The following is a 12,862-nucleotide window of genomic DNA, read 5'->3' as shown; positions in this document are numbered from 1 at the left end:
TGCAAAAAAAAAAAAAATTATATATATATATACACACACACACAAACACAAACAAGTAATCCTAAATGAATATAAGTGTGTCATTTATCTACAATGTTCAGTTTTTAAACTGTCACCTTCCTAAAATAATAAATCAAAAGTGATTTTGTTCTGGCCTAAATCATCTGTTGGCAAGAAGGAGGTGGTGATTTTGGCAAAGGAATCTTAGCATATTTAGCTAAATATGGCATAGGTCATTATTTTGAGGTGACAAAATATATTTTTTAAATATTTAGATCTGGAATTTTTAAAGGAAAGAAAATGCAGGAATAATGTCAGAATTATAAAATTCAAAAAGCGAGTCCAAAGTGACCTTTTAAGGAAATAATAATAATAATAATAATAATAATAATAATAATAATAAATACAACAACTGTAAAATAGCGACATCTTGAGGCAGTGGGCGCTATTGGATCAATGTGAGAGCCCCGCGGCTGTCTGGTAACTGTTAGCTGACGTTAGCAGTGTAGCTCACTTTGCAGACACGTATACACACAGTTTAGACACATGTTGGAGTTACGCTGGGAGAAATGCTAAGTCCGAATAAGGAATTCACCGGCTTTCCCACTCTCACGAATTAAGGTTAGCTCTCACACGCTGCTATTCTAATGTCTGTCCTATCAGAGCCATTCCCTTCGTTTTTCCTCGCTTTAGTGTAAGTTTTTACGCTTTCCAAACAGGAGGGAATTGATATTAGCTGTTAGCTAGCCGGGTAAGGTGAGGGGCGTCTTACTAGCCAGGTAAAAATTATATTTTCTCACGAGCGCAAAAAGGTGGATTGCATACGGGGGAAGTTTCCAGTATAAACTCTCTTTCTTGTCCGGTACTGTTAGCAAGCTCCAGGCAGCAGAGCTGTGTATTGTTTTAAATGGTCCCCGTCATGTTTCAGGTCAACACTCTGTTCCCTGTCAAAAGTTGACTTATTATTTCGTCCACCTGTCCGTTTCCTCTTTTGAAAAGGAATGAACTCACGTTCAAGTAGCTTAAATGAAGCGCACGTCAGAATAAAGATTCCAGCTTTTCCACCTCTTGTCCTCTGTGGACTGGTCGGGTTTTATCTGGAAGTGCTGGTTCCAGCGTTGGCATGACTGGTCGCCTTGCTGTCACAGCAGCCGGAGATGGCTCTCCTGTGACCGTGTGCTGAGCATGGAAGAATGTGTTCCTTTAGAAAGCCAGCTGGCTGGAGCAGGACAGCCCGCAAGCACAAATTGACTTCCCGCGGTGTTGAATTCTCTTTGTGTGAGTGAACGAATTGTTGACTTGAAATCATGAACAATTTCGGTTTTTGTAAGAGGTAAAATGTGGCGCTCGCTGTCTGCACTTAACCTTGACACTTCCTGAAGGGATAATGGTGTTTCTTCTGCTGTTTTCTGAAACAGATCCGTGGAAGAGCCCAAACTTATTTAGAAAGGGTATAAATTATTTTCAACATGACATCATCTAATAAATGTTAATTAAAGACAGATATTATTATTTTTCTTCAAACCTGATACCTCGTTTACATAGTTTTACTATTTTTGAGAAGTACCTGTTTCACTACTAAAAAAACTTGTTGGTTGAACGAAAATAATTTATTTAAATCTTAATTTTATATGAGGTTTTCATCAGAAATTCTTAAAAGGCTAAAAAAAAGAAAAGAATAAAGCATAGGGTGACTTAGTGAAGGACATCCAACTTAAATATTGGAAGATTACGTTAAGGGTGCACAGATAACTAGATAGTCAGAAAGCTGCCATCGGTGTACTAATGACATTCAAATATATTATTTGATGATCCACAATTATACCTTATTTACCCAACTGTCGATTCAGGAATTCTCAGAGGCTTGTTGTACGATTGATTGTTCCATCCTCGAAAAAGAACAATTCAGATAAAGCAACTAAAAGAAGCCTGTATGACTCTTAGAGTGTGTTAAAACATAAGTGGACTTTTTAGGGATTCATGATTTTCAGATCATTAAAAAAAATATGAGAAGCTAAAGAAAATAAAAAATCTGTTAAAATTATGTGTGCTTAATTATCTCATGGGTCCATAATGGAGTTTTGAATTGATTTTTGTCTTTTCAATAAGTTTTGTGCTTTTGCCTGTTCATATTGGACTAATAGTTGATGTGATTGTTTTTAGGTCTACACTGAAACTCAGAAAACAATCATTTAGCTCTAATCAGTAGCAAAGATTTAAGCTTCATCAGTTTAACACAGTGAGGATGAATTAAAATCACAATTAAATCTGCTGAAACATGACTGCAGTATTTACCTTTGTGCTATGTGAATGGCAGACTCTGATAGACACCTTGAATTGAGCCAATCAGAAGAATCCAACTGATAGCCTTCTCTCACTTCCCTTTCCTCTGTGACATTGTTTCTGGTTGTTTCTTCCCTTTTGCTGGTTTATCAGAAGTGGAACTACGTGGGATTCCCCTTGACAATGTTTAGGACTTTATCTAATCCCACAAATGTTTCATTTAAACTGGGATATTTTTTGTCTGCTGAGTAAATATTTTTACTTCTTTTTATAATATATATATATATCACACAGCCAGAGAGTTTAGGTGATAAATTGTTCCTGCGGAACACTGAAAATGAAGACAAAGTAGTTTCCCCTAACAAACCGTCACAATTGGTTACCAAGCAGAGATCAGGGATTTTCACTCAAAGCAGCTCTTTATTCCTTCTTGCAAGAGACAGAACAACAAGCAAACATGTCCAGTATGTGATGAGTCTGGTTTGCTGTAACTAGACAGAGAGTCACTATGTACTAATCACGAAGTTCCTCAGCAGGAGCCTGGGAACCCTGGTTTCTGACTCGGCATTGTAACGCTTCATTGGGCAGACCCAACCTTGAACATAGAGGAGTCTCATCTTTACCTTCTGTGGTTCCTCCTTCACTTCCACCAGGGTGAAAACACAATGAGGCTCACATGAACGTGAAGACATAAAGTAAACACCTTTTTTTTGGGTTACAAACAATCAGAAGCAATTGTCTAAAATTCCACTAACAAGCACTTTTGTGACTACTGTATAAATACATTTTTCTTTCTTACCAGCTAGTAAATCTCCTGGATTAGCTGATTTTTTTTTTCTCAACAACCATCAAGGATTTTCCGAGTGAGCTTGGTGACGCAACACACCCAGCCACATCCCTGGTTCACCGCAAATCCAGAGCAGACTGGTCACAAGTCTTTATTTAGAAGCTGAGCAGCAGCAGCAGCGTGCTGGTAATGTGATCTCAGCGAGAAATGCCTGCTCTACTGTACCTACCCAGCTTGATCCAGGCACAAGTCTCTTACCGTCTCCATTCATATCTACTGAGGACGGCCACATGCCTGAGCTCTCATCATTTCTTCCATTTTTTTTGCACATTTTTTTGAATCGCCCACACAGGATTCTTCAAAGCTAACACTGACGCCGTCACAGCTGGCTGTGACCCACAGAGTTTGTGAAAGCTTGTGAAGCTAGCAAACACTTGAGGTTGCTAAGGGTTACCTGAAGAACCCTCTGATGCTGAACTAAAATTATGATTCAAAATTCATCTCACTTAATCTGACCAGTTTTATTTTAAATAAGGTGAATTTATGACTATTTATTTTGTTAAATGGATCAGTTTTGGATATACACCTCAACCTAGCAGTGTTGAGTTAAAGGTGTGTGGGACGGGACAAGATTAGCTTTTAGATTTTACATAGAAATAGTAATGGTGCATTACATTTATAAGTTATGGAGAAATTTAATGTACAAAAAAAAGTCATTTTCATAATCTCTAAAAACAAGTTTTAAAGGATAAACTCTTTGTTTTTCCCCACTGACGCAAAAGCAAATGCATTATTTGTACATATTCAATTACACAAAAGAGACAATTACCATGGTTTATTAAAGTAGTAAATTATTAATTACTTACATTTTTTTCCCACCACATTCTTCAGACTGGAGAGAGACTTGATGTAAAACATCTATCCTGGTGGATAAAACCTAACTTCTTACTAGACCTGTTTTCTCATTCATTGTTTGAAACATTTAATAATTCTATGGACTTAAAGTGATTCTTTATTTAACATTTATATTTAGTGGCAGCTAATCATTTATTATGTAAAAGCCTTTCTGAATTTGTAAGTCAACAGTTGGGATGTGGCTGTCATGAGAGGCTGCCGCCTGCGTTCAGAGGCAGGTGGCTATTTCCCATCCGTGTCCTTTCTCCCTGCTTTGCATACAAACACGGTTTAATGGATGGTATTTCCAGTGGCCTGCATTTAAATGCAGTTAGTATTTGACTGCCTGCAAATATTTGAATCAATGCAAACTCTGTCATGAAATGAACAAGAATCTGTCGGATAACAGACGCAGCGTGTTTCAAACGCTCTTCAGGCGTGTTCTTTTATTCATTTATTACAACCAGGATTTTTTAATATCAGTAATAGTTTACTGATATGTTTCTTTTTAATTACTCTACACTTTTACTGTACTCCTGCAACTCTACTGGATTGCTTTGCTTAGTTTGACCCTTACATTATTTACTTACTGTAGTTTTATTGTAAGTGCAGTTTTTTCTTCTTTATTTTACTTAGCAGTTTCAAATCTTGGCTTAAGATAAAACCAAGTCATCCATCAGGTTGCACTGTGGAAAATTCAAATCTCTCTGACCAGCAATCGCACCATTGCACTTCAATGCTGATTGATGGCAACAGACCAAAGCACAAAGACATCAATAATATTGATATTTGTCACTGTGATAGTGCACGTATGACCAAGCACCTGCCACTGTACTCCAACATTAAGGACCATTGATTGTATTAGTAGCCTAAAAAATAATCTCAGGTTATTTTTGAAATTATAGGCACTACACTACTTAGGCAGTAAACATATGTAGCGCATTAGGAGTTCAGCAGATACTTGCATGTGAAGCCGATATTATGTAACTCCACAAAGGTCAACTTTGACAAAGGCCAAAGTTGACAAAGGTCAGCTATAGCCTCCTTTTGCTCTGCCATTAAGGTTGCTAACCACCAACCAGGTTACATCTACATGGGTGCGTTAACAGTAGTCACACCATTGTTTCATCCAACTTAGTGACTTTATATAGTTATAACTATTTTTGATATTACTTCAAAAATACAACTCACTATACCAGGAATATGATGGACAACTGTTCTCTTCCTCCATCATGCTTTTTCTCAGCAAGCATCTCTTTGTAAATGATAATTGGTCCTTAACAGGACCAAGAATCTGATAAGTAAAACAGAGTCAATGTTGCTAACTTTACAGTATTGAGCCCTGTACTGCATGGATCTCTGATCTCTTTACTGATCAGCTGTTGTGGCAATATTCTAGTCCGTCCTGCAGGTTCCTGGTCAGGCCTCCAATAATAAAACTGTCCGTCACCTTCTCATATTTCCTCTCGCAGAAGGATGGCCAGGCTCCTCTCCTGCTTATTTTTAGTTGCCTAGCAACCAGTGAAGGATGCTTTTTCGGGGTGGTACTTTATGATGGAAGTGGGGGCAGGGTGAGGGGTACATTGTTCAGGGATGAAATACTCCTGAATGCTGTCCTACGGAGGAAAAAGGAGGGGAAAGCTGCTCTTTGTAATACATTAATTTAAGGTCAGCATTGTGGCTTTTCTTTTTTAGCCTCATTCACATGGCAGCACTTACAGTTTTTAAGGATTTACATCCTGATTGTGTTAGAAATGAAAAAAGGCCCAGTCACCACTAAGCAAAGCCTGCGTGTATTTTGAAACATCCTTGCTTTAGAAAGAGGGGTTGCTTTTAGACCTGTAAGCAGTAAATCATTAAATCAATTAATCACGTAATAAATTAAAGCAAACTCAATAATTCCCTTTTGAATTATTTACGTTTTTTTGTTTTTCTCTTTTCTCCCTCTTTCTACCAAGGACTTGATGACAAACGTCCAGAAGTATAGATAGAAACACGGCTAGTCTCTTAGCGTTATCTTTTAGCGATACTGCAGCTAGCATGTTTCGTCCTCCAGCATTGCTTTTTTTCCTGTCAGCCTGCCTCATTGGGACGTTACCTCCAAGCAATGCTGTGTTTGGAGGTTATCAATTTTGATGCAAATTAGTGTCTTTGATTCATTTAATATTCTTTTGGATTATATCCGCTACCCTAGATGAAAATAAGTATATTTTTCAAATAGCTGGTTAGACTACTTATTATTTGGGGTTTACGTTGTTGAGGACCGTAACTGTATTCGTCAAATGAAATATATTTCTAATTTATTTGCTGCACGGTGAGAAAATTCTAGTTTCCCTCTTAACATAGTTAACCTGTGTTGGCCGTTTTGTTACAGCTGATCTACAAAAACTACAATAAGAAGAGAACATTTGTTGCCATCCAAAAACAGACTGCAGCATCCTAAGGGCCATCAGCGAGTAAATTAAATATAACACTGATCAAATATAACAATTTAAAGCTGCTGAGTTTTCATGTCTGAGTTTTCTATGCCACTGATTTTTCTTGACATTAAGGACTGGGACTCTACTGATAAGCATTAAAATTACCCCTCATTGGATCATCACTTGTTATTAGTCCTGTCATGATAATAAATTTTGCTGGACGATAAATTGTTCCAGAAGTTATTGCGATAAACGATCATTTCATTTTGAGATTTTGAGACCATTCTTTAGTAATATAATGGTAATAGCAAAATAATAATCCAAGAACACATTCTAAAAGATCAGTCAACTTTACATTCTAATGAACATTTAACACTGGAACTGGAAGACATTTTAAATATCCAAACTAAATAAACCAAACAACAAATAAAATGAATTTTGAAGTATTTGTACGCAAAGTTGACCTTAAAAAAAAGGTTTAGTTGAGACCAAAGCACCAGACTGACGACTTTTATCATCCAATTTTTGGTAGAAAGAAAGAAAAAAAGATAAATAAATCATGCTAATGGAAATTATTGACGTTTTCATTTATCATACAATTAATTCATTTATTGATTATTGTGACAGGCCTACTTGTTATTATAGATATAATGCATATAATGCAATTATTTGTAATATTAGTAATTTTTTTTTAAAAAGCAATATTTTGGGCCTGAGAAGTTAGTACAAGCTAATACAAGCTAAGTTAGCCGGGTTATGTCTTAATAGGAAGTCACTAGCAGATACGATTAGGTTTTTTTTTTAAAGTACCGTATATTTTTTTTAAAACACTTTGAAAAGAGAACAGTGATAAAAGCCTAATTTTTCCTGACTGTTCATATTTCCAACGGCTGACTTTGTATTTCTTGCAGTACACTCCTTCCAATAGCCTCTGTTCATCCAACACATTTCAAGAATCTTATTGGATGGAGTTTAGATCTTTAGAACGATGGAAGTGTATGGGTTTTCAAGTTTTAACTTTTAAAAACTCTGATAAGCCTTAATACAGGAAGTAAACCCATTTTTGTCTTATGTTCAAGTGACAGAAAAAGCAGAAGGAGGTATGATTTCAAAAGTAAAAATGACTAAATCTTGCACACTTTTGAGTCAACATTGGGAAGAATGATATATTGTTTGTAAATTATATTCTTAATTTTATATATGCGTCCATGAAAAGAAAAATATTTATTTTGTAATTATTGAGAAAGGGGTAGGTTTTTATAAGGTTTTTCTTCTTCCTGCTCCCTTTCACTCATGTAGATGAAGTGTTACAAAACAATGTTTTTGTACATTGGTGATGAGTGAATAAACTTTTGATTTGTTGATTAGAATCACGGATGATCTATTTATCAAATCAAATCTCAGTTTCTTCACAGTATCTTACAGCTGTGGCTTTCTCAAACTGGAAAATTCTCAACGTCCAATACAAAGATAAAAAAAAATCATAATATTCTTATTATAAATGATTCTCTTTAGTTTAGTACATGCATTAAGTTTAGCTGGTATCATTTCCACTTCTATATAATGTCTAACGTGATGCGCTTTGTGTTTCTGCCTCAGGAACAATTTGTTCACTTGCTGCCATAAATCCCACCCACAGCTATGTTTCATTGGAACAAGATAATCACTGTTTTCAACTTCATGTTCCAAATGTTACAATGGGCTGCTTGACACACAGTGGACATAAAAATAAAATTAAAAAAGTGGACTACTTTATACTGAAAACTAAAATGGAACATCAGATGTGCAGCAAGAATACATGAGGGGTCTCCAGTTTGTTCCTGAAGGACAAAGACATGAAGAGAGAACGAGCAGGAGGGTGTAAGTGACAAAAGAGCTGAAACCTCCATCCACACATGCTTCTGTCTTCAGCAGCTGAGCTAATCTGAATACTTTAACTCATTCACAGTCGGGGCCTGGAAAACACCCTCCCAGTGAACGTCTATTTATTTAGCAGGCTGTTGTACATCTCACCACTGCACCGGATCAGCTTGTCCAACTGCTGCACAGGTGCATCATTAATTCAAATAAGCTAATTCAAATACAGTTTTTATTCAGCCATCAATGAAAAACCAAAAAGAAAAAAAAACCCAGCAGTTATATTCAGTGGTTTCACCACAAGCAATTAAGTTTCAGTTTGTCTGTAAAGGCGTGGGAAAGCCTGAACTAGATGAGATGCATTGATGTAGAGTTTGAGCATTGAACTTCATAGAGACGCTCTAACCAAAGATGTCTGATTTAAAAAAATTAAACAAACACTTCTTTTTCTATTTTTGGATAAATTAAAAACTGGACTGTCCCAACAGCAATTGGAGTAAAATGAATAATTATTCCTCAAAGAAAAAAAAAATAGACCTGACTTGAGCCTGTCGCAATAAGTAACTAATCTTTTAATAAATTAAAATGAGCTCAATTATTTCCATTCTGATAATTGGTATTTTTTGAATGGAAATATTGTTTACAGACATCACGATTAATTTTCTTATGGTCTCGATTGTGTTTTTTATTTCCAATAAATAGAGTTCTTACTAAATTAAAGCTTATGCCATTATCAACTTATTACTTGAAAATGATCTCAAAACAACATCGTTTATCACAATTATTACTGGACCTTACATTCCCCTTATTAGGCTAAATGTTGTTTATTTTAAATAAGGTTTTATTATGCAACAGTGACAGTGAGGATGGTTTAAGCTAGGTTTATAATTGACCCACTGAACTGAGTGCAAGAGTGTGTGCACCAATTGTGCCTTCTCTACACCTCCTCATGGTAATTTGAAAATAATACCGTGAGGCCATTATGCTATTATTTCCAAATTATGACGCCTGCTGCACATGCACCTCCACATTTTTGTAACTTTTAGTAATTTTTTTAACACAGAAACTTGGTGGGCCGCTGGTGGTCTTCAGTAGCGCCTCTACCATGGGGCTTCAGTGGAAACCCTGTTGGGCCAACAGTTTGACTTGGGCCTTTGCATGCTGGGCCCTTCCCTCCTCTTTTTGTTGCCTGAACTCCTCCACCAAAGAGTTTCTGATAAGGCCTCTTCCTGAATCCTGGATTTTTAGCTTCACCAGTTAAGTCTTATCAAGCGACAAATTGTATATTTGTGTGTGTTGTGTTAGTACTAGTAAGTAAAGTCAAAAATGTCCAGTACCCAACCGATATGGCCAACAGACCTTCCCATAGTCCCCTTTGTTGCTCTTGCTTCCATTGATGGAAGGAACGCTAAATCACTCGTCTTTCTTTCACACCTTTCCTCTCAGGTCCTCATTTCTTCGTAGGTCCTCCCTTTTTCATTTTCTCCCCTCCTCCCTCCCTCTCTGTCCAGTAGCAGTCGTCAGTTGTCTTTTTACAGCTCTCCCCCCCCCATCCTGATGTCACTCTGTTCGTGTATGGCTATTGTCTTATAGCAGCTGCAGCAATAGCAGTTCCTCTCCAGATTTTTAGTTTGTCAACCCCCCCTGCCTTTTCCTTCCCCCTCTCTCTCTCCGTCTTCATTAGTGGATTCTACAGTGGGATGAGAAGTGAGGGAGTGACAGAGTGAAGAAGATGAAAAGGAGGATACAGACTGCAGAAAGCAGAGAGATGCAGTAGCTAGCCACAACCTCCCCGTACTCCTGGTTTGGATGGGAACGCTTTTCTATCACTGCAAAGGACTTCTGTTGATTTTTTTATTTTTTTAAGTGATTTTTTTTTTTTTCTGCTTTGAGGAACAGTTGTCCTGAAAAGCTCTCGTAGTTGGCGGTTGGACTTGCTGAACGTCTGTGATCTGAGTGGAGGGTTTTTTAACGGATAGCCGTGCCGGGGCATCTGGCCGTCTGGGAGGCAGCGACGGCCGGCTGGCTGCATTGTGTTGCTTTGATGACCCCCGCTGTGTAGCTGCCTGCTCATCAACCCCATCTCTCTCTCTCTCTCTCTCTCTTCCTTTCACCCTCCCCACCCCCCACCCTCCACCCAATCCCGACCCCTTCTCTCTCCTCTTTCCTCCTTCTCCTCCTCCTCCACCTCCTCCTATCTTTCCATCACAGCTCCTGGCCCAGCCATGTTCGGCACAGAGTCATCATGTAAGTATTACCATCATCCTCCCATCTCTCTGTGTTTTTGTATTCAACAGCATGAGCATGTCTTCTTTAAGGGAAGATGGTTGAGGGAAGAAGGAAATTGCTAGATTTCCTCCATCTCTCCTTTGTTTTCTCTGTTGTTTTTTTTTTTTTCGTGTGTGTGGATGTTTTTGCCTCCATGGTTGCTGGTGGTAGACTGCATGGGGAGAAATGTGGGATCTACCATTTTAGCACAGAGGGTCAGCATCGCAAGCTAGCAGGTCTTACTGAGCTTAATGCTTTTCCTGTCTTCTCTCACTCCCAAGTATGTTTGATTCGTTGGTGTGTGTACGGAATCATCTCCTCTCATTAAACGTGTTTAGAAATCTGGAGCGTTGACATTTGGAATGAATGCCAGTCCCTCACTTTTCTGTGAGTACATCGGAAGATGGATGCTTGTGCTAATATCGCATCATTCCCAGAAGCAGAGGGATCCTCTGTCGCTTTCCAGTTCAGTCAGATTGGCGTGCAGATCCGTTATCATCACATTTCCAGCTTCAGATAATTCTGGATGTTATGTAGCACCTTACTGCTGTGAACTTATGCTTTGTATTTATTTGAGGAGGGGGCTAGGAAGCCGCTTCCCTTGACCTCCATCAGCTAAGTTTGTGTTGAGCTGATGCCTTCAGACAAAGCTTCTTTCCTTTGCTCCAGCTCACGTTGAATTCTTGTATTCTGATCAATGCCGCAGTGGCTCACCCCACTACCTGCTCAGTGTTTTGAGGAAGTCGGGGGTTGATGTAACTGATTGTGTCATGGAGGCATAGTCGGAGCCAAAAGTAACTTGTATGTGGAAGTCAAAGCAGAGGCAGCAAGTAACTCGGCAACAGCGTTCAGCAAAAATCTGTCAGTGAATCACTCAAAACTCTGGACTGTAATCTTTGTGATGGATGATACCGTTAGTGTTTAGAAAGTACAGATTTTTATTGACCAAAGACTTGATCTGGGTTGATCAAGTGTTTGTATGTAGACACACTGCTTTGTTTTCAGCTTTTAGGTTTAATGTGTAGTTATTAAAAAGGACTATGAGTAGCAACTAGTTACATTTACTTATTTAACTTTTTTTTTCTACTGGAGTAATATCATGAAGGATCGATACTCCTGAGTAAAACTTCTGGCTACTCCACTCACCTGGACTTATGTCACTGAATGAAGAACCAGCATGCTTTAACCAAAAGTGCAGTGGACACAGACACACACGTCTACTCAAGTACTTTAGCCTTCATACCAAATACCTTTTATTCTTACTTACATAGTTTTTCAAATTGCTACTTTTTACTTCCACTTGAGTAAAATTTGTTGTAGTAGTTCTACTCTTAAAACATAAAACATAAATGTTTGAGTACTCTACCCACTTCTGGCACCAACATACGGTGTGTATGTTGGGAAGAGATTTTTTCCATGTTAACATCTGTCAGTAGGTGTAGTTTATTAATCCCAGTCTATATCTTTTCAGCAAAGTAATAAGAAATGTATATTTACGCATGCACACACACACACACACACATATATATGAATATTATATATATATATATATATATATATATATATATATATATATATAATTTTTTTTTTTAACGCTCTAGTCAATAGTGTAGATTGCTATATTCATTAAAAGTCACTTATTTTTGAACATGTAGATACCTACACTTGGGCTGGTATCTTTATGTTTCGTCATAAATAAATTCATACAAAACTTTTAATGTGACATAATAAATCTCAAAATATAAATGCAACAGTAACTGCATAACTTTATTGACAGTAATATGACAGGAAGTGAGGAAAAGACTTGCAACATAGGAACTGAGGATGGGACTTGAAGCCTCTCACCGCTGCGCCACCTCTGGAATAAAATCAAAGAAAATCTTCAAAGCTTTGGAAATTAGCATGTCAACAGTATGTAAGGAAAACCTTTTCCTTGTGGATGTGTGTTTCCATTTTTTTTAATAGAGATTTATTTCACATTAGAGTACGAGATAAATGATGAGGTATATTACATTAATGAAAATAAACACAAAACAAAGAAACTGAAAATATTGTGTTTTAATATGAATAATTCATTTGTGTTTCCATTTTTTAAATCAGTATAAAGTTCTTTCTGGTTAATTATGGACACTTTTTCATGTAATGCTGGAGGATTCGTCCTCACTTTTCTTCAGGCTGTAAGTTTTGCACATCTTCCTTACAGTTCCAACAAAGCTTTCCCGGCATGTTTAGGTCTAGACATTTGTTGAGCTTTTTGTGCAGCTCAACTTTTTTCCTTTTCCTTTTTTTTTTTTTTTTTTTTTTTTTTTTTTTTTTTTTTACATTTTGGTTTTTTTCGTATAAGAGTAAATCA

The 12,862-nt window shown here is 37.3% G+C and overlaps 1 protein-coding gene across 5 annotated transcripts in view; it reads left to right on the top strand.

Moving 5' to 3' along the window:
- Window positions 1-451: 451 nt before the first annotated feature.
- Window positions 452-12,862, top strand: part of LOC106953497 (suppressor of tumorigenicity 7 protein homolog) — a 41,717-nt gene continuing 29,306 nt past the window's right edge. For 3 of the 5 annotated variants that reach the window (XM_015042315.1, XM_015042314.1, XM_015042313.1), the window contains exon 1: window positions 9,798-10,488. In XM_015042315.1, coding sequence (XP_014897801.1) covers window positions 10,467-10,488 — 22 coding nt within the window. In that variant the 5' untranslated portion in view covers window positions 9,798-10,466. Of the gene's footprint in view, window positions 622-9,797; window positions 10,489-12,862 lie in introns of those variants that run through there. The other 2 variants (XM_015042312.1, XM_015042316.1) reach the window with 2 other exon arrangements.

Source organism: Poecilia latipinna, unplaced genomic scaffold, assembly GCF_001443285.1.
Source record: "Poecilia latipinna isolate Pla-1442-1.1 unplaced genomic scaffold, P_latipinna-1.0 Scaffold585, whole genome shotgun sequence".
NCBI lineage: Eukaryota > Metazoa > Chordata > Actinopteri > Cyprinodontiformes > Poeciliidae > Poecilia > Poecilia latipinna.
The sequence above is the reverse complement of the archived record's forward strand: the minus strand, read 5'-3'. Positions and strand labels throughout refer to the sequence as shown.